Source organism: Mus caroli, chromosome 1 (assembly GCF_900094665.2).
Source record: "Mus caroli chromosome 1, CAROLI_EIJ_v1.1, whole genome shotgun sequence".
Taxonomy (NCBI): domain Eukaryota; kingdom Metazoa; phylum Chordata; class Mammalia; order Rodentia; family Muridae; genus Mus; species Mus caroli.
Genome location: NC_034570.1, coordinates 1,078,315 through 1,098,152, shown reverse-complemented (window position 1 = coordinate 1,098,152; position 19,838 = coordinate 1,078,315). Strand labels below are relative to the sequence as shown.

Genomic DNA, 19,838 nt, shown 5'->3' with positions numbered 1-19,838 from the left:
GGGGCCTAGCAAACACAGAAGTGGATGCTCACAGTCAGCTAGTGGATGGTTCACAGGGCTCCCAATGGAGGAGCTGGAGAAATTACCCCAGGAGCTAAAGGGACTTGCAACCCTATAGGTGGTACAACATTATGAACTAACCAGTACCCCGGAGCTCTTGACTCTAGCTGCATATGTATCTAAAGATGGCCTAGTAGGCCATCACTGGAAAGAGAGGCCCATTGGACACACAAACTTTATATGTCCCAGTACAGGGGAACGCCAGGGCCAAAAAAAAAAAAAAGGGAACGGGTGGGTAAGGAAATGTGGGAGAGGGGGGAGGGTATGGGGGACTTTTGGGATAGCATTGGAAATGTAATTGAGGAAAATACGTAATAAAATTTATTAAAAAAAAAGAAAAGAAGACACAATTAATATGATTACATGATGTGCACCTAGATTGGACAGATCTACCACTACACTACCATCTTCCACATCTATGAGACCCCTTCTGACTTGCAGATTCTCCAGGCCATGTGCTTCTGCTCTGATTCTTTTCTTCTTCCTCATCTTTGTGTCCTCACCCTCCTCCATTTTTTTCTTCTTCCCCCACCTCCTAACCTTCTGCTCCACCTTCCCTTTTATCTGCCCAATCATCAGCTCTCCTTTAGTTTACAAATTAAGGAGGAAAGCAGGTTTATAGGAAATCACCTGAGTGCTGACTTTTTGGTTACAACCACTGACAGGAGAACAGAATTAATATCAAATATAATTAGCCCCAGGGCTATCCACAACAGGAATTCATGTGGGAAAATAGTGTTGAAGATTACACAAAACTCTGCCATTAGATTCTTCTTTACCTCTCGAGCATCACACCATGACCATTAGTTCTTTTGTTCTCCCAAAACTCCTGGAGCCTCTGATCACTTTTTATAGCATTTCTCACTCATGTTCTTCTGCTTCCTTTCTAGTCTGCTTATGAGACTACTTGTTGGATGAGAAACTTCAATTTGCAGACAGGTTTTGACATTTCTGAAAATTTTTATTGGACCTTCTTTAAAATTTTGCATACCTCTGCTGCTGAGATTTTCTGAGTTTTGGTTTTAAGAGGCTTCACAGTTCTTGGTAGGAGCATTTGTATCACAGATGCTCTTAAGTCTTAGCTATTAACACCAGTGTGGTTTGGATGCCCTCTTCCATGAGCCAATGGTGCTGCTATCTTTGTGTTCATGTTTCTATATTCTTTGCCCATGTGAGTTGTTATTTTTATAATTGCTAATTGTCTTGAGTAACTTCATTGTGTATGTTGGAGACTGGAGATTTGAGTTTCAATTCAATAACTTTTATAAAGAATATTAATAATTTTGTTTTAGAATATAGTTGACTATACTGTTCAGTTCCAGGTCACAAATCACAGTATGTCTTTTGTGGTCTGTGATTCAAATATCTGTTCACTTCTTAACACATTTATAGCTCCTAGATCCTTTTGTTCTTGTGACTAAAAGGCTTGCTTTAATTGTATTACCCTATTTACTTCCAATCTTCCTGTGTGTAGGGAAGACAAAGTCAAATAGCCACTGGAAGTCATTGGCTCAATCTATGGCAGTCTAGTTTCACTGGACAGAAGGAAAGATTCTTCTCTTTCAAAACATGGGCATTGGCTCTGGGCCCAGGAACTGGTTTTGCATAGGCTGGACAATGGGGAGGAGAGTAGAATGTCTTTACTTTCTAGTAAAGTAGATTAGTAGTTACAACTCTTGCTTTCTGAGTCAAAACCAGAGAATTCCGAGCAATTGAAGTCTGACCTCTAATTCCAACCTCCAGGCTTCTTGTTCATTGAGTCCAGGCTTGGGAATTGTGAAGAACAATGGTCAAGTGATGCTTGGTCTTCTTCCTAAGTGCTTGGCAGCTACTCACTTCACAATGTTCATTTATTCTGTTAAGCTTTCTTGGCTGTATTGCATGGCAGTGTCTAGGTGGTGTATATTATTGCATCTTCTCTAAGGTTTGGATTCTGAGTGATATTTAGGACCTTAATTTTTAATTATGTCAGTAGTTCTTGGCACTTTAAACTTAAATTTGTTTTCTTTTGTTGCTAGTGACAACATACAAGGTATATATTACAACAGGGGAGCTCTGGAACTCTGGAACAATAGCCAATGTCTACCTTTCTATCTATGGGGAAAAAGGAGATACAGGATCCAGGAAACTCTTCAGACCAAAGAACTCTTCAAAGTTTTTAAGAGGACAAGTAAGTAAACAAAATTTATTTTTCCTGGTTTTAAAAATGTCATTGTCTTAAAAGCACACAGAATTTCCCACACTGGCCATTCTATGCATTTGGAAAACAGTTCACTATGAGCTACATAGTTTTTGTCAACCTGAACCAAACTAAGAACACCATGAATGTATAAATCTTAACTGAAAAAAAATGCCCCTAACAGATCGTAGTGTGTTCATATATGTGGGCCATTTTCTTGATTAATGATTGATATGAGGGCTGTAGTCTACTGCAAGTGGTACAGCTGGTTCCTCAGCCAGTACTATGTCCAATTTTCTGAGGAACCGCCAGACTGATTTCTACAGTGGTTGTACCAGCTTGCAATCTCACCAACAATGGAAGAGTGTTTCTTTTTATCCACATCTGCTGTCACCCGAGTTTTTGATCTTAGCCATTCTGACTTGTGTGAGGTGGAATCTTGGGGTCATTTTGATTTTCATTTCCCTGATGACTAAGGATGTTGCACATTTCTTTTGATGCTTCTCAGCCTTTGGATATTCCACAATTGAGAATTATTTGTTTACCTCTGTACCCCATTTTTAAATAGGGCTATTTGTTTTTCTCTGGAGTCTAACTTCTTGAGTTCTTTGTATATCTTTGGATATTAGCCCTCTATCAGATGTAGGATTTGTAAAGATCTTTTCCCTATATGTTGGTTGCTGTTTTGTCCTATTGACATGTCCTTTGCCTTACAGAAGCATTGCAATTTTATGAGGTCCCATTTGTCGATTCTTGATCTTAGAGCATAAGCCATTGGTGTGCTGTTCAGAAAAATTCCCCCGTGTCCATGTGTTCGAGGCTTTACCCCATGTTCTCTTCTATTAGATTCAGTATATCTGGTTTTATGTGAAGGTCTTTGATCCACTTTGACTTGAGTTTTGTACAAGGGGATAAGAATGGATCAATTTCCATTCTTCTACATGCTCACTTCCAGTTGAACCCGCATCATTTGTTGAAAATGCTGTCTTTTTTTCACTTGATAGTTTTAGCTTCTTTGTCTAAGATCAAGTAACTATAGGTGTGTGGGTTAATTTCTGGGTCTTCAATTATATTCCATTGACCTATCTGCCAGTCTCTGTACCAATACCATCCAGTTTTTATCACTATTGCTCTGTAATACAGCTTGAAGTCAGGAATGGTGAATCCCCTAGAATTTTTTTGTTGAGAATAGTTTGTACTATCCTGGGTTTTTGGTTATTCCAAATGAATTTGCAAATTTCTCTTTCTAACTCTAAGAAGAATTGAGTTGGAGCTTTGATGGGGATTGTATGGAATCTGTAGATTGCTTTCAGCAAAATGGACATTTTTACTATATTAATCCTGCCAAACCATGAGCATGGGAGATCTTCAATTTCTTTCTTCGTTGACTTGAAGCTCTTATCAAAGAAGTCTTTCACTTGCTTAGTTAGAGTCACACCAAGATATTTTATGTTATTTGTGACTATTGTGAAGGGCGTTGTTTCCCTAATTTCTTTCTCAGCCTGTTTATTCTTTGTGTAGAGAAAGGCCATTGATTTGTTTGAGTTAATTTTATATCCAGCCACTTTACTGAAATTGTTTATCAGCCTTAGGAGTTCTCTTGTAGAATTTTTGGGGTCACTTAAATTTACTATCCTATTGTCTGCAAATAGTGATAGTTTGACTTCTTCCTATCCAATTTGTATCCTTTGATCTCCTTTTGTTGTCTAATTGCACTAGCTAGGACTTCAAGTACTATATTGAATACATAGGGAGATTAGAAAACTTTATCTAGTCCATGATTTTAGTGGGATTGTCTGCAAATAGTGATAGTTTGACTTCATCCTATCCAATTTGTATCCTTTGATCTCCTTTTGTTGTCTAATTGCACTAGCTAGGACTTCAAGTACTATATTGAATATATAGGGAGAGTAGAAAACTTGTCTAGTCCATGATTTTACTGGGATTGCTTTATGTTTCTCTCCATTTAGATTGATGTTGGCTACTGGTTTGCTGTATATTGCTTTTACTATGTTTAGGTATGGGCACTGAATTCCTGATGTTTCCAAGACTTTTACCATGAGGGGTATTGAATTCTGTCAGATGCTTTCTTAGTATTCAATGAGATGATAATGTGGTTTTTTCTTGAGTTTGTTTGTATAGTAGATTGCATTGATGGATTTCAGTTTATTGAACCATCCCTGCATCCTTGGGATGAACCTTACTTGACCTTGGTGAATGATCATTTTGATGTGTTCTTGGATTTGGTTTTCAAGAATTTTGAGCATTTTTGCATTGATATTCATAACTGAAATTGTTCTGAAGTTCTCTTTCTTTGTTGAGTCTTTGTGTGGTTTTGGTATCAACGTAACTGTGGCTTCACAGAACAAATATGTAAGTGTTCCTTCTGTTTCTATTTCATGGAATAGTTTGAAGAGTATTGTTATTAGGTCTTCTTTGAAGGTCTCATAGAGTTCTACACTAAACCCATCTGGTCCTGGGCTTTTTTTGGTTTGGAGACTATTAATGACTGCTGCTATTTCTTTGGTGGTTATGGGACTGTTTAGATGGTTTATCTGATCCTGATTTAATTTTGAAAACTGTTATCTGTCTAGAAAAATTGTCCATTTCATCCAGATTTTCCAGTTTTGTTGAGTATCCAATTTTGTAGTAGGATATGATGATTTTTTTAATTTCCTTGGTGTCTATTGCTATATGTCCCTTTTCATTTCTGATTTTGTTCATTTGGATACTGTCTCTGTGCTCTCTGGTTATTCTGGCTAAGGGTTTATCTATATCTTGTTGATTTTCTCAAAGAACTAGCTCCTGGTTTTGTTGATTTTTTTGGGTAGGTCTTTTTGTTTCTACTTGGTTGATTTCAGCCCTGACCTTGATTATTTCCTGCCATTTGTTTGTTCTTCTAGAGTGTATTTGCTCCTTTTTGTTCTAGAGCTTTCAGGTGTGCTGTTAAGCTGCTAGTGCATGCTCTTTTCATTTTTTTGGAGGCACTTAGAGCTCTGAGTTTTCCTCTTAGCACTGCTTTCATTGTGTTCCATAAGTTTGGGTATGCTGTGCCTTCATTTTCATTAAATTCTAAAAAGTCTTTAATTTCTTTTTTATTTCTTCTTTGACCAAGTTATCATCAAGTAGAATGTTGTTCAGCTTCCATGTGTGGGTGGGTTTTCTGTTTGCTTGTTTGTTTGTTTGTTTTTGTTATTAAAGAGCAGCCTTAGTCCATGGTGATCTAATAAGATGCATAAGATTATTTCAGTCTTCTCGTGTCTGTTGAGGCCTGTTTTGTGACCAAGTATGTAGTCAATTTTGGAGAAGGAGAAGGAGGTGTATTCTTTTGTTTTATGATGAAGTGTTCTATAGATACCTGTTAAATCCATTTGGTTCATAAAGTCTGTTAATTTCACTGTGTTTCTGTTTAGTTTATGTTTCTGTGATCTGCCCATTGATGAGACTGGGATGTTGAAGTCTCCCACTATTATTGTGTGAGGTGCAAAGTGTGCCGTGAACCTTAGTAAAGTTTCTTTTATGAATGTGGGTGTACTTGCATTTGGAGCATAGATTTTCAGAATTGTGAGTTCATCTTGGAAGATTTTTCCTTTTATGAGTACAAAGTGTCCTTTCATTATCTTTTTTGATAATTTTTGGTTCGAAGTCAAATTTATTTGATATTAGAATGGCGAGTCCAGCTTGTTTCTCAGGACCATTTGCTTGGAAAATGGTTTTTGCACCTATTACTCTGAGGCAGTGTCTGTCTTTTTCACTGAGGTTCATTTCCTATATGCAGCAAAATGCTTGGTCCTGCTTATTTATGCAGTATGTTAGTCTATGTCTGGGGGGGGGCTGCTAATTCATTCCATTGATGATAAGAGATATTAAGGAAAAGAGACTATTGATTCCTGTTATTTTTGTTGGTAGGGGTGGAATTTTGTTTGTGTGTCTATCTTCTTTGGGTTCGTTGAAAGAAGATTACTTTTTTGCTTTTTCTAGGGTATAGTTTCCCTCCTTGTTTTGGTGATTTCTATCCATTATCCTTTGTAGGGCTGGGTTTGTTGTGAGATATTGTGTAAATTTGGTTTTGTCATGGAATATTTTAGTTTGTCCATCTATGTTAATTGAGAGTTTTGCTAGGTATAGTAGCCTGGACTGACATTTTTGTTAGGGTCTGAATGACATCTGTCCAGGATCTTCTAGCTTTCAGAGTCTCTGGTGAGAAGTCTGGTGTAATTTTGATACGTCTGTCTTTATATGTTACTTGACCTTTTTCCTTTACAGCTTTTAGTATTTTTTTTTGTTTTTTTTTTTTTTTGTTTTGTGCATTTGATGTTTTGACTATTATGTGACAGGAGGAGTTTCTTTTCTGGTCCTATCTATTTGGAGTTCTGTAGGCTTCTTCTATGATTTTAGGCATCTCTTTCTTTAGGTTAGGGAAGTTTTCTTCTATAATTTTGTTGAAGATATTCACTGGCCCTTTAATTTGGAAATCTTTGCTCTCTTTTATACCTATTATCCTTAGTTTGGGTCTTTTCATTTTGTCCTGGATGTCCTGGATGTTTTCGGTTATGAGCTTTTTTGCATTTTGCATTTTCTTTGAATGTTGTGTCAATGTTTTCTGTGACATCTTCTTCACCTGAGATTCTCTCTTTTATCTCTTGTATTCTGTTGATGATGCTTGCATCTATGCCTCATGATCTCTTTCCTAGGTTTCCTATCTTCAGAGTTGTCTCCCTTTGTGATTTCTTTATTGTTTCAATTTCCATTTTTAGGTCCTGGTTGGTTTTATTCAATTCCTTCACCTGTTTGGTTGTATTTTCCTGTAATTTTTAAAGGGATTTTTGTGCTTCCTCTTTAAGGACTTCTACCTGCTTACTGGTGTTCTTCTGCATTTCTTTAAGGGAGTTATTTATGTTCTTCTTAAAGTCCTCTAGCATTATTGTAAGATTTGATTTTAAATCTGAATCTTACTTTTCCAGTATGTAGAGTGTATTCAGGAGTTGGTATAGTGGGAGAACTTGGTTCTGATGATGCTAAGTAACCTTGCTTTCTGTTGCTTATGTTCTTTTGCTTGCCTCCTGCCATCTGGTTATCTCTAGTGCTATCTGCCCTTTCTGTTTCTGACTGGAACCTGTTCCTCCTGTGATCCTCGTTGTGTCAGAACACCTCAGAGTCCAGCTGTCTCTGTGATCCTGTGATTCTGTCATCACTTAACTGCTTATTTTCTCATTTGTTTAGAATACATCAGCTTACTTCTTTATTTCTCTGGATTTTATGTGTTGATTCAAACACTACACAAGAACCATAAGCCTGGTTTAATACAGGAAGTAAGCTGCCAGTCCTAGACTTAGTGATAGTCTAAACTCTTTCTTATTTACTGTTACTTAATATTTTAATATTTAGTGTTGGACTATGGCTTATGCTTGAGAGACAAGAGCTATATCACTTAGATACAACATCTGTCTTCTTTTTACTTAAAAAGATAAATTGAGGATGAGTTTCAATTAGTTTGTGTAGGATAACCATAATTGTGCACCTAAGGAGGGTGGCTTTGAATTTGAGATCCTATTGTCTTAATTATCCTGGTAGGGATTATGGGCCTATACCATCAAGAAGAGTTTAAAATTTTTGTTTATATTCAGCTGTTATCTGTTTTATTTTCTCAAGAACATTAAGGTATCACTAAGTTTGTTAGCACCTTAAACTACTCAGGAGGAAATTCAGTCTGTGATGCAAACAATCTAGTTCCTTTTCTCTTCAGAGAACCTGGATACCATAGGCTCTCTCTCATTGCCTTCATAAAGCCCAGGAGGGAGTCTATGGCAAATGTTTATTGTATTCAGAAAGCACAATTTCAACTTGTTTGCTATGTTCCTTATTGCAACCAGGGGCTTTCAGATCCTATCAGCTCTAAAGACAGAAGGGTTAGATGGAGGCCTGATTCCAAGATCGAGCAAGTCACAGGGGAGAACTGTAGGAAGTAGTGACATATTATTCCTGATTGCTTGTGCTGTCAGCTCTTATACAGAACTTACAATGCTTGATCTCTGGGCAATGGCTGGACACTGAGGCATTAAGTGTATGGTCAAATCCTTTCTCAGGGATATGATTTGTTAATCTTAATTGTCAACTCAGCTGGATTTACAGTCAACAGTCCTATCAACTGAATCAATTGTGGATATCAATTAGGTGATAGACTGACAGCCAGATCACTCTCACCTTCTTTATTTTTTTTACTGTGGACAGCTTTGTATATTTGGTAATGAACCTACTTTTGACAATTGATTTTTGCTACATCTTAATGTATATTGGTGGCAAAGTCATAATGTACGTCTAATTAGAGGTTTTTAAAAAATTGGTTGCAGATTGATACCTTCTTTCTAGAAGCTGTAAACCTTGGAGATTTATGCAAGATTGTTATAGGCCATGATGGACTTGGGCAAGGTAAGGCTCACTTACAGAACTCTAATAAATGTCTGCTTCTACTCCATCTATATGAAACTCATAGTGAATCTAGTAAACAGTTGGAAAACCTTATAGAAAACTCTTTGAAGAAGAACTTAAGAAAGGGAAGAAGGATGATCCTATTACATATTACTGAAATAAAAATATTTTCCCCAGATTTCCTTTTAAATTGATATATTTTTCTGAAAAATGATGTAAGCTGGCTGAGAGAATGCCACATGACCAGCCTGGGAAGCCAGAAAGAATCATTTAGAAAGAGGTATTTGGGTTGTGAATGTTGTGTAGCATCCAGTGATGGAGGCAACCATAGAGTCTCCCAGAGATGACATTCCTTGAACAGGGACTCATTGTCCAGTAGTAGTGGGTTGAGATACTTGTCTTGGTAGCAAGGACTTGGCTGTGTTTCCTGCTTCCATTGTGTTCATGCTTCTTCTCACATTTCTCAATAACTCTGTGAGATAATTTAGACCCTTATAAATAACTTATTTCCTGTTATGTAAATAACCATGGTATAAAGAAATGTCATTTGATTGAAAGACACATACTGAAAAAGAAAACTATAAATGATAGAGACAGGAATTTGCTAAAATGGGTTAAATATAATTTCCATATTAGGAACAAAGGTCTCTCGCAAATATGTAGGGAATATATGTTTCAATAATAAATGAGAGGTGTTACAAGTTTAACGTGTTTACAAAACTGGTTTAAAGAGGTTACAAAAGCTTCCAAAATGTAAACATATCATTTGTGAGACTACAAAGAGCAATGAGTGAGATCAATAAAGTAAATAAAATTGGATCAGTTTTCCACAGACAGTAAAAATATACCTTCATAGTAATCGTATCTTGGAAAAATATTTATTTATAGTTTAACCAGCTATCAATCATTTGCACACTGTCATGTTTTTTAGTTGGCAGCTAGTTTAACAGTAATGTGACAATTCAGTCCTCCAGGAGCCAGAGGACTTTCAAATAGGTTTTAAGATGATGGCCTAGCAGAAAGCTGAGAATGCCGCCAACCAGATCTGCAAGGTACTGGCTGTGAACCAGGAAAATGAGCACCTGATGGAAGATTATGAACCCCTGGCCAGTGATCTTCTAGAGTGGATCCAGCGCACCATCCGGATTGGAGGACCTCGTGCGTCAGAAGAGCATCCAGGAGACTCAGCAGAAGCTAGAGGACTTCCAAGACTATTGGCATCTGCACAACCCCTGCCCTGCCCAAGGTGCACGAAAAGGGTCAGCCGGAGATCAACTTCAACACACTGCAGACCAAGCTGTGGCTCAGCGACTGGCCTGTCTTTATGCCCTCCAAGCTCAGCATGGTCTCAGACATCAACAATGAGTTGGCATCACCTGGAACAGGCTGAGAAGGGCTATTAAGAAGGACATTTGAATGAAATTTGTAAGCTGGTACGACTTGACCATCTGGCAGAGAAGTTCCGGCAGGACTGGACTGATGGGAAGGCCATGCTGAAGCACTGGGACTACAAGACAGCAAGACACCAAAGCTCTGATCCGAAAACATGAGGCCTTTGAGAGTGACCAGGCCGCATACCAGGACCATACAGAGCAGATTGCTGCAAATTGCCCAGGAGCTCAACGAGCTGGACCACTATGACTCCAACAGTGTCAACACATGGTGCCAGAAGACCTGCGACCGGTGGGATAACCTGGGTTCTCTGACCCACAGTCCCAGGTAAGCCTTGGAGAGAAACAGAGAAACAGCTAGAGACCATTGACTAGCCAAAGGGGCTGCACCCTTCAACAACTGGATGGAGAGTTCCATGGAGGACCTGCAGGACATGTTCATTGTCCATACCATCGAGGAGATCGAAGGAGGGTCTGATCTCAGTTCATGACCAGTTCAAGTCCACCCTCAGATGCTGACAGGGAGCGTGAGGCCATCTTGTCCATCCACAAGGAGCCCCAAATGATCGCTGAGAGCAATAACATCAAGTTATCGGGAAGCAACCCCTACACCACCATTAGCCCCTAGATCATCAGCTCCAAGTGGGAGAAGGTGTAGCAGCTGGTGTCAAAGCGGGGCCATGCACTCCTGGAGAGCAGAACAAGCAGCAATCCATTGAGCACCTTTGTGGACAGTTTGCCAGCCGAATCAATATCCGGACCAAGATGGAGGAAATCCGGCACATCTCCATGGAGATGAACCGGACTCTGGAAGAAAAGCTGGGTCACCTGAAGCAGTATGAGAGCAGCTTTGTGGACTACAAACCCAACCTGGTCCTGCTGTAGCAGCAGAACCAGCTCATCCAAGAGGCCCTCATCTTCAACAACAAGGACTCCAACTACACAATGAAGCATATTCCTATGGTCTATGAGCAGCTGCTCACTACCATTGCCCGCACCATCAACGAGGTGGAAAACCAGATCCTCACTCGAGATGCCAAGGGTATCAGCCAGGAACAGATGCAGGAGTTCCAGGCATCCTTCATCCACTTTGACAAGGGCAATGGCGAGGGACTGTAACCTGAGGAATTAAATGCCTGCCTCATCAGCCTGGGCTATGATGTTGAGAATGACCAGCAGGGTGATGCTGCATTCAACCTGATCATGAGTGTGGTTGACCCTAACCATAGTGGTCTCATGACCTTCCAAGCCTTCATTGACTTCATGTGGAGGGAGACCACAGACACAGACAGACAGACACAGACACAGACACAGCTGATCAGGTCATCACTTTCTTCAAGATCCTGACAGAGGACACGGACTTCATTACTGCTAAGGAGCTGCGGAGAGAGCTGTCCCCACCCCACCAGGCTGAGTACTGCATCGCCCACATAGCACCCTACCAAGGGCCTGATGCTGCTCCTGGTGCCTTTGACTACAAGTCCTTCTCCACAGCCCTTTATCGGGAGAGCGACCTGTGAAGCCCTCAGCCACCCTGAACACCCTGAACTCCCTTGGCCTCCCGGAGAGGCTGAGGAGACCTGCCACCATCCCGACTCTGTATCTCTGCAGAGAGCTCTTTGTGGTCCTTCTAGGGGGCCAGGCTGGGAAGGACTAAGCAGGCCTCTCAGTCTAGTCGGGAAGGGAGGCTTGGCGATCAGCATTTCTGGTCTGCTAAATATATTGTGGGTTCTTAGCCTGTATGGAGGGGACAAAGGACCTCTGTGTCCCAGAGATACCTTTCTAAATCCAGGTCCCCTTTGTCCCTGAGGCACCTTGAAAGCCTCTCACATCCAGGCCAAAGCCCCATGTGCCTTGTCCAGGAACCGCTTGACCTAAGAAGTCCAGCAGAGGGCACCCAGCTCCCCTGGACCAGATTCTAGTGGCTCCTCCCACCACCTCCCTGTGTGATCACCAGGAGCAGAGGACCCACCATAATCCTTCTCTGCTTCAGGAGTGGCTGCTGGGCAATCAGCCCCAGCCCACCCCGCCTTGTTTCACCTGGACTCTGAGTCTTATATTTTCTAAGGACCAAAACCAACAAAATTCAAAGGATGAAGCAGAAACAAACAAAACATAATTTAAAAATAAAAAAAATGGAAAAAACTTATAAAAAAACTATAAAAATTAAAAAGTTCCAGAGAATTATTATTTACTTTATTAACTAATGGATTTATTATATAAATATATATCCATCTAGCTGCATATCTCTGCTACCTTTCTCACTCTCATAATGAAGACAGCTGATTTGATCCACTCCCCACTCCCTCCTGATTTTCCCCTTGTAGCCATGGGCAGGGGTCTCTGGGGGAACCTCCTGAGGTGGAGGTGAACTGCTGGCCTCCCTGCCTGGTCATTAATGAGTTTATTTCCACCCACCCCCTTAAGTTTATTCTGAATGAACCACCGTCTGGGGAAGGAAGAATAAAACATGTAATATTTTTAAGAAGGGAAAAAGAAAAGATCATGCCCTAATATAGCATTTGAAGAGCAATATAGTCTATTAAAAGTTAACTTTTCTAAACAAGGGTAGTAATTCTCAGCTTTAGCTCATATGTTATTTTCAGAAGATATTAAGCACTGAGAATGACAGTTAAGTGACTTTATTCATATATTATATAATAGTGTAAATTCAAGGTGACAATCACTAAAAGGCACAAGAAAGAAAATTATTTTCTATTAGCATTCATTATTCCCAATGAGACTTTGATAAATAACATTTAAACAAATACATGAACAGTCAAGAAGAAATTTTAAACACACACACACACACACACACGGATTTTCTTGTGTTTTAAATGTTGGAAGGCTTGCCAGGTAGTTAATTATACTCTCAAGTGTGTGATGTGCTGACAGACAGCCGGTTCAGTTAAAATTCCATGAACCATTTTATAGTTTATCAGGTTCCAAATGAAATCACTGTGGGTGATATGAGAGTAAGACCCTTTTGTTGAAATTTTATTTTTCAAAGCTATAAACCAAATGCCCTTCTTTTCTTTTTAAATTAAAAGAAAATATCTCAGTAAATTTCCCCCAAATGCCACATGCTCTAATTACAATTTAATAAAATCTAAAAATTAATAAAAGATAAAAGCTTTAAAATTTTAATACAGTATGTACTTTCTGTTTTTTTCTATAATCTTGAAGCAAAACATGAATCCTTACTATAACCTAACCCAGTGTTACAGTGGTATTTTTATTGTCTGTTTTCAGGCAAGGTCCCCCAAATGATAGGAAGCAGGTTCTCAACACGTGTTATCATCTGTTCCAAAATATACCAGCTTACTACTTTATAAAGATCACAGAGTTACTGCTTACTATCGTAGGAACTTGGAAGTCCAACATCAAAATTCAGAGTGCTCTAGCACATGGAAAACGCTAGGTTCAAGTCTTAGCACTGTGGAAACACACACACACACACACACACACACACACACACGCACACACGCGCGCGCACACGCGCGCGCGCACACACATACATGTGTACTTCTGCATTTGAAAGTCTCTTTTAGTTCTTGTAGGATGGAGGAGCACAAAGGGCCAATGTGTCCAACTGATCCCTTTTGTGAGATACATACCACAGTACTGAGGGTAGATTCCTTATGACACTGTCACTCCCTAAAAGCTCCCATTGTTTTACTGTCATTAATCTGTACAGTTCTAATTTTAGTTCGGAGTTTTCTCAAAAGAGAGTAAATAAAGGCAATCTATTTCTACATGAATAGCTTTGTGCTAACTTGTTAATTTATAAAGTTGTTTTTGTAAGACTAATTCATCTTTACCTCTAAGAATTACCACTTAGGCGTCTTTCAACCTCCATCAGAGAAACTTCTGGCATAAAATAAGTTTTAAAACAGAGACCAATACTTAGAGAATGTGCAGAGTGAGACACTTCAGAACACTTGATCCTAAGTGGGATGTCTTCATCAAACTCTTCCTCTAGAGGCTCAGGGAATCTATGTGGAGGAAGAGGCAGAGGAGCCAGAAGTGTTTTATCACTCCAAGGATACAGTGTCTTTCAGATACAACAGTACTGATGTAAATATGGACTCAAAGAGATCATGAGATCATGTAAAAGACATGCACAGGTTTGAGTCAGACAAAAATCCCAGCACTGAAAAGGGGAAGTAGTTGCAAAGTCCTAACCCTAACCAAGAAGATCTTTGAACTGATACCTGCTGGGAAGTGGAAAATGAGTTTTCCAATGGAGTGTCAGTGGGTATATCAACCATATTCCTGGGCAAGCCCCATGCCCAAGAGTAGTTGGCCAACATAAAACTCCATGTTACTTTTTCTGGGTGCTTTGTTTTGTTTTGTTGTTTTGTTTTGTTTTAGGAGATATAGAGAAAGAACATTAAGTTGGGTATAAAGGATCTGAAGGAGTTGGGGAAAGTAAACATGATCAAAATGTATGAAAAATTTTTAATAAAGGTAATTTTAAAACATCTTAACAAAACCAAATTTAAAGTTTACCTCTCAAAGAAGTTACTACTTCTCGGTTGCTCCTTACACCTGGTTTCACGATCCTAAATCTTCTGATTTTCTTAAAGGAAAAGAGTAGTTTTTATTTAGCACTTCAGAGTAAAATTAAAATGACATGATTGAGGAGTGACAGTCAGTGGCCCATGGATTGTAAGGCATGTCATGTGACAGAAGCTTTTAAGGTGACCTGAGACGTTGCTGAAAATTCAATTCTTAGGTTCTTATGTAGGGTAGGTAACCATACTAGTTTGTGTGGATTTGTTATGGTGTTGGTACAGAAAATCCCATGCCCTGTGTCTTGATTTTACTGCTGTGAACAGACACCATGACCAAGGCAAGTCTTATAAAGAACGACATTTAATTGGGTCTGGCTTACAGGTTCAGAGGTTCAGTCCAGCATCATCAAGGCAGGAACATGGCAGCATCCAGGCAGGCATGGTTCAGGAGGAGCTGAGAGTTCTATGTCTTCATCTGAAGGCTGCTAGCAGAATACTGGATTTCAGGCAGCTAGGATGAGGGTCTTAAATCCCACACGCATGATGACAGAGCTACTCCAACAGGGCAACACCTTCTAATAGTGCCACTCACTGGGCTGAGCATAAATAAACCATCACATCCTGGAAAACTCTTCCTCCTTGTTCAGTCTGCACATTTGGTGACGGATTGTTGCCTCCCCACCCTCCTGACTCAGAAACTGAGTATGACCATGCAGCATCAATTCTCTGTATCAGCCATGGTGACTCAAAGGTTGATCAGCAGTGAAGCATGAGGAGCCAAGAAGCAAGGCAGAGACCAGACCAGAGAGCCTATGCTGGCGTTGTGAAGCTTCATTCTAAAACTGTTCAGTCTTAGCTCATCAACTTAAGGAGTTTTAGTTCAGAGAAGCTATATTTTGCACAGTAAAAATGACTAGTAGTAGTTAAAAATTTCTATTATTTCCAATAAATAAAACTATATTTTATCCAATCTTACTTTGCAAGTTAATAGGAATTTAAACACTTAAAAAGAGATTTTATGAAAATAAAAAGTATTACTAACTCATAAAATATATGTTCTTGAAGATGATAGGTCTAGAATTGTGAATATAATTTCTAAAATCAAGGGTATTATACTATATTTATTTGGAAAATCATATTGAAATATGTCATAAAATAAAAAAATCTTTAAAACAATATTCTATTGAAACTATGTTAAAGGTTTATCATTATCTTCTGTTACAAGTAGATTTTTTTGGAAGCTTTAAGTTGCACAAAATTTATTTAGAATTAAGACCTGTTTCTCAAAGAATGCAATAATTCATGTACTATACATTTCCATTAATATATTTTATCTTCTTAAATCTGTTTAGGAAATGGCTGGTTTCTTGAGGATGTTGTGGTCAGCGATCCCACAACCAACCATGAGTATGCCTTCTTCTGTCACAGGTGTGTTTACATTGGCAAGTCAGCTCATAGGAGACATTTCTAAGTCCATGTATTGGTGAGAACTAGATAGCGTGTTAACTATTCCTTGCCACTAAAGTTTTGTTATATAATGTTTTCAAACATTAATCTTATTATTGATTTATTCTTTGGCAGTTTTAGTGGAATATATAATATATTGTCCTACTGATCTTACCACTTTCTATTACCTTTCCTTCATCCCACCAGTCTCTGCTCTCCTCCCACAGGTTGTCATCACATTTGTTGTTGTTGTTAGTTTTGTCTTTGCTTTGTGCCCCACTAGATTTAACCAGGCACACATGCACGAGTGTGTGGAGCTATTGACAACAAAGTTTTCCCAGCAGACATCGATTGTCCTTAGCATCCCCTGGGCATGGCTGCATGAATACCATCTATAACATATACATGTTTACAGACTTGGTCTTGTGCAGGCAACTACAGCAGTTGTAAGTTCATGAGTGTCATGGCCATGCCATATCTATTTCAAGTACTTCATGGCCTTGCCTGCCATGATGATCTTACATTATTTCTACCCACTGTCCCCATGATGTTCCTTAAACCTTGGAGGAGGTAATATGGGTTTTGTGTTTAAGGTTGAACACTCAAAAGGTACTTGCTCTTAGTATCTTGATAATTAACTCCAAGGTGCAAGTCCTTTGATCAAGTCTGAAGACATCAGTCCTCAGGGTCACTACTTCTATGGAGAAATATTATCAAATGTATGTACAATCATTCCTGATGATTGAAGTGGAATACTTTGGAAAAGTTTGATAGAGCTTAAAGCATGATTTTCCCATATATATTGGAGGAAAGTAAGAGTTGAAGATGTGAAAAGTGGCCTTTTTGATGAGGCTCCAACTGATCATCAAAAGTAATCAATTCATATAGTGAATTTTACTTTTAACCATTATACAACAACCTGCCCATTGTTAATTGGCCTTGACTGCTGACTCATTTCTTTAGCAGCAATCATAGATTTACAGTTTCTTTAGTATTCTTCTCCCCCACTTCTTGATGGAACCAATAGTAGCCATTTTCTAAATAACTGACTGGAGCCTGAACTGTAGTTGCTAGACAAAGAACAGGACAAAGCTCTTAGTCCAATGGATATGAAAACTACAGCATTGGCTGTTAGCGGTAGAACTGATGGACTCGGCTGTGGATTGAAGAAAACACTTAGTCTTTCACCCTTGCTGTCACTTATGGATTTTATTCTCCACCTGCAGTACTATCCCTTTATTAACTTAGTGTCCATGAACTTTCCCCCTATTCTTGCTGTCCATTATTTCTGTCTTGGGAAGATAAGTGCTGTGGACTGAGTAAACAACAACAACAAAAATCATCAAAAATAACTGACACATTTTTCTTTCCACAGATGGCTGGATGAAGGAGAAGATGATGGTAAAATTGTCAGAGAAATGTATGCTAGGGATAAGACTATTTCCTCCATGAGTGAGTATCACAAATGTACATTTTTTGAGAAATCATGTTTTAAAAGCAAGCACAGTATACTTGAAGTGAATCAACTTCCCCTTTATTTTTCCAGGAAAGAAGCTAGAACTTAAGAGAAAAGAAACAGTAAGATTTTGTTTCAACTGATTTATTACAAATAGTTTCAGATAGCTGTTGGATGCATTAAACAAAAGTAGTATGCCAATTTTAGTAAGGACTATTATTTAGTAGTTTTCTTTTCATATCTTCTCAGATAGTCTCTATTTTGTTTATGTTTTAGTGGGCTGCTGAGAGCTGGAAGTTTACGAAAGGAAATACTCTTCAGTTTTACAACAAGCTCAGTGGAGGATTTGTCCGTCTTCATCCAGATGGCACGGTCGATGCTGCTGGGGAGCAGACAGACAGATATGGTAGTTTTTCCATATGAAAAGGAGCATGTTGTTTGTTTAGAACAGTGACTGCAGTGAAGTCACATGAACTAACATGGGTGAAAACTGACAGAAATACTTCTGATTCATTCTGCATTTGCTTTTGTTTAAAATTGAACTACTTCATTATTTTGCATCCAGAAAATGTTTACTGTTGACAAATTTTTGAGATGGAAGTATGGTAGGATCTCAGCTTTGAATAAGGAAGTCTGTTAAACACATAGTAAGTAAAAGTAAAAGAACAAGTAGCAAGTGGCACAAAGATAGAAAACAATCATAAAACCAGTCAATTAGAGTATCTAGTAGGATGAGAGGAGTAGCTTGATCAAGAAAGTGAGCAAAGGAACAAACAGCAAGTAGCAGATAGATAAACATCATCAAATCAGGTGCTTACAACATGTAGCAGAAATGACTGACGAAGCCCGGTTTGGGTTTTCCAATTATCAGTCCTGAGTGGGACAGTGTTTCCCCCTCACTGAGGTGTCCTAGTTAGAGGGAAAAACAAAACAAACAGACAAACAAACAAACAAACAAACTTGAAAACTAATGCATCTAGTAAAGAGTTAGTATCTAAAATGTACAAGGAGCTCTGGCTGTCAACTAAATAATAGAAAATAACCTTACATCTAAATGTTATGAGAAGGTTACACTAGACCTTTTTTCTAAAGAAGATTTGCAAATGGCCAACTAGTCAATGATCAGAGTCATTCATCATCAGAGAAATGCTAATCAAAGTTAAAATGACATGTCAGCACATGGTGGTTAGCATGGCATTGCAAAAACAGATAAGCATGATGGTGAAGATATGGAGAAATGGAAATTCTGTTGATGGGAATGTCAGGACAGCCACTTGGGAAACTGTAGAGCGAGTTTACAAATATTAAATGTAGAAACAGTCTAATATTATGTGAAGTCATCTTGGAGCAGAAGGATTTCTGCAGGATCCCAAAATGCTGATCCTATAGGCCAGAGAAGAATGGTGGTACCCAGAGGAGTGGGTGGACAGAAGGTTGGATGTACAGGAAGAGTTGGTCAGAGCATGAAAATGAAATATGAAGAAAATATTGTTTAATTTTTTATTGGATATTTTATTTATTTACATTTCAAGTGTTATCCCCATTCATGATTTCCCCTCTACAAATCCTCTATCTCATCCTCCATTACCCTGATTCTGTGAGGGTGCTCCCCTACCCACGTACCCACACCCACTTCACTGCCCTAGCATTCCTCTATACTGGAACATCAAGCCTTGACAGGACAAAGGGCCTCCCCTCCCATTGATGCCAGATAAGGACCCTTCAGATCCTTCAGTCCTTCTCTAAACCCCTCCACTGGGGTCTATGGGCTCAGTCCAATTGTTGGCTGCAAGCAGATGATGCAATTTCATGAGGTTCATTTGTCAATTCTTGATCTTAAAGCACAAGCCATTGCTATTCTGTTTAGAAATTTTCCCCCTGTGCCCATATCTTTGAGACTTTTCCCCACTTTCTCCTCTATAAATTTCAGTGTCTATGGTTTTATGTGCAGGTCTTTGATCCACTTAGACTTGAGCTTTGTACAGGGAAATAAGAATGGATAAATTCACATTCTTCTACATGATAACCGCCAGTTGTGCCCGCACTATTTGTTGAAAATGCTCTCTTTTCTTCCACTGGATGGTTTTAGCTCTCTTGGCAAAGTTCAAGTGACCATAGGCGTGTGGATTCATTTCTGGGTCTTCAATTCTATTCCATTGATCTACCTGTCTGTCATTGTACCTGTACCATGCAGTTTTTATCACAATTGCTCTATAATACAGCTTAATGTCAGGCATGGTGATTCCACCAGAGTTTCTTTTATTGTTGAGAATAGTTTTTGCAATCCTAGATTTTTTATCATTCCAAATTAATTTGCAAATTTCACCTTCTATCTCAGCGAAGAATTGAGTAGGAATTTT

At 38.9% G+C, this 19,838-nt stretch overlaps 1 protein-coding gene and 1 pseudogene across 1 annotated transcript in view; both read left to right on the top strand.

The window, feature by feature from the left end:
* LOC110310329 (oxygen-regulated protein 1) overlaps positions 1-19,838 on the top strand; it is a 268,949-nt gene that overhangs the window by 137,240 nt on the left and 111,871 nt on the right. Inside the window, exons 7-12 of the mRNA XM_029485010.1 lie at positions 2,079-2,230; positions 8,590-8,668; positions 15,929-16,004; positions 17,398-17,474; positions 17,569-17,600; positions 17,755-17,884. Coding sequence (XP_029340870.1) covers positions 2,079-2,230; positions 8,590-8,668; positions 15,929-16,004; positions 17,398-17,474; positions 17,569-17,600; positions 17,755-17,884 — 546 coding nt within the window. The remainder of the gene's footprint in view (positions 1-2,078; positions 2,231-8,589; positions 8,669-15,928; positions 16,005-17,397; positions 17,475-17,568; positions 17,601-17,754; positions 17,885-19,838) is intronic.
* Positions 9,455-11,579, top strand: LOC110310390 (annotated as a pseudogene).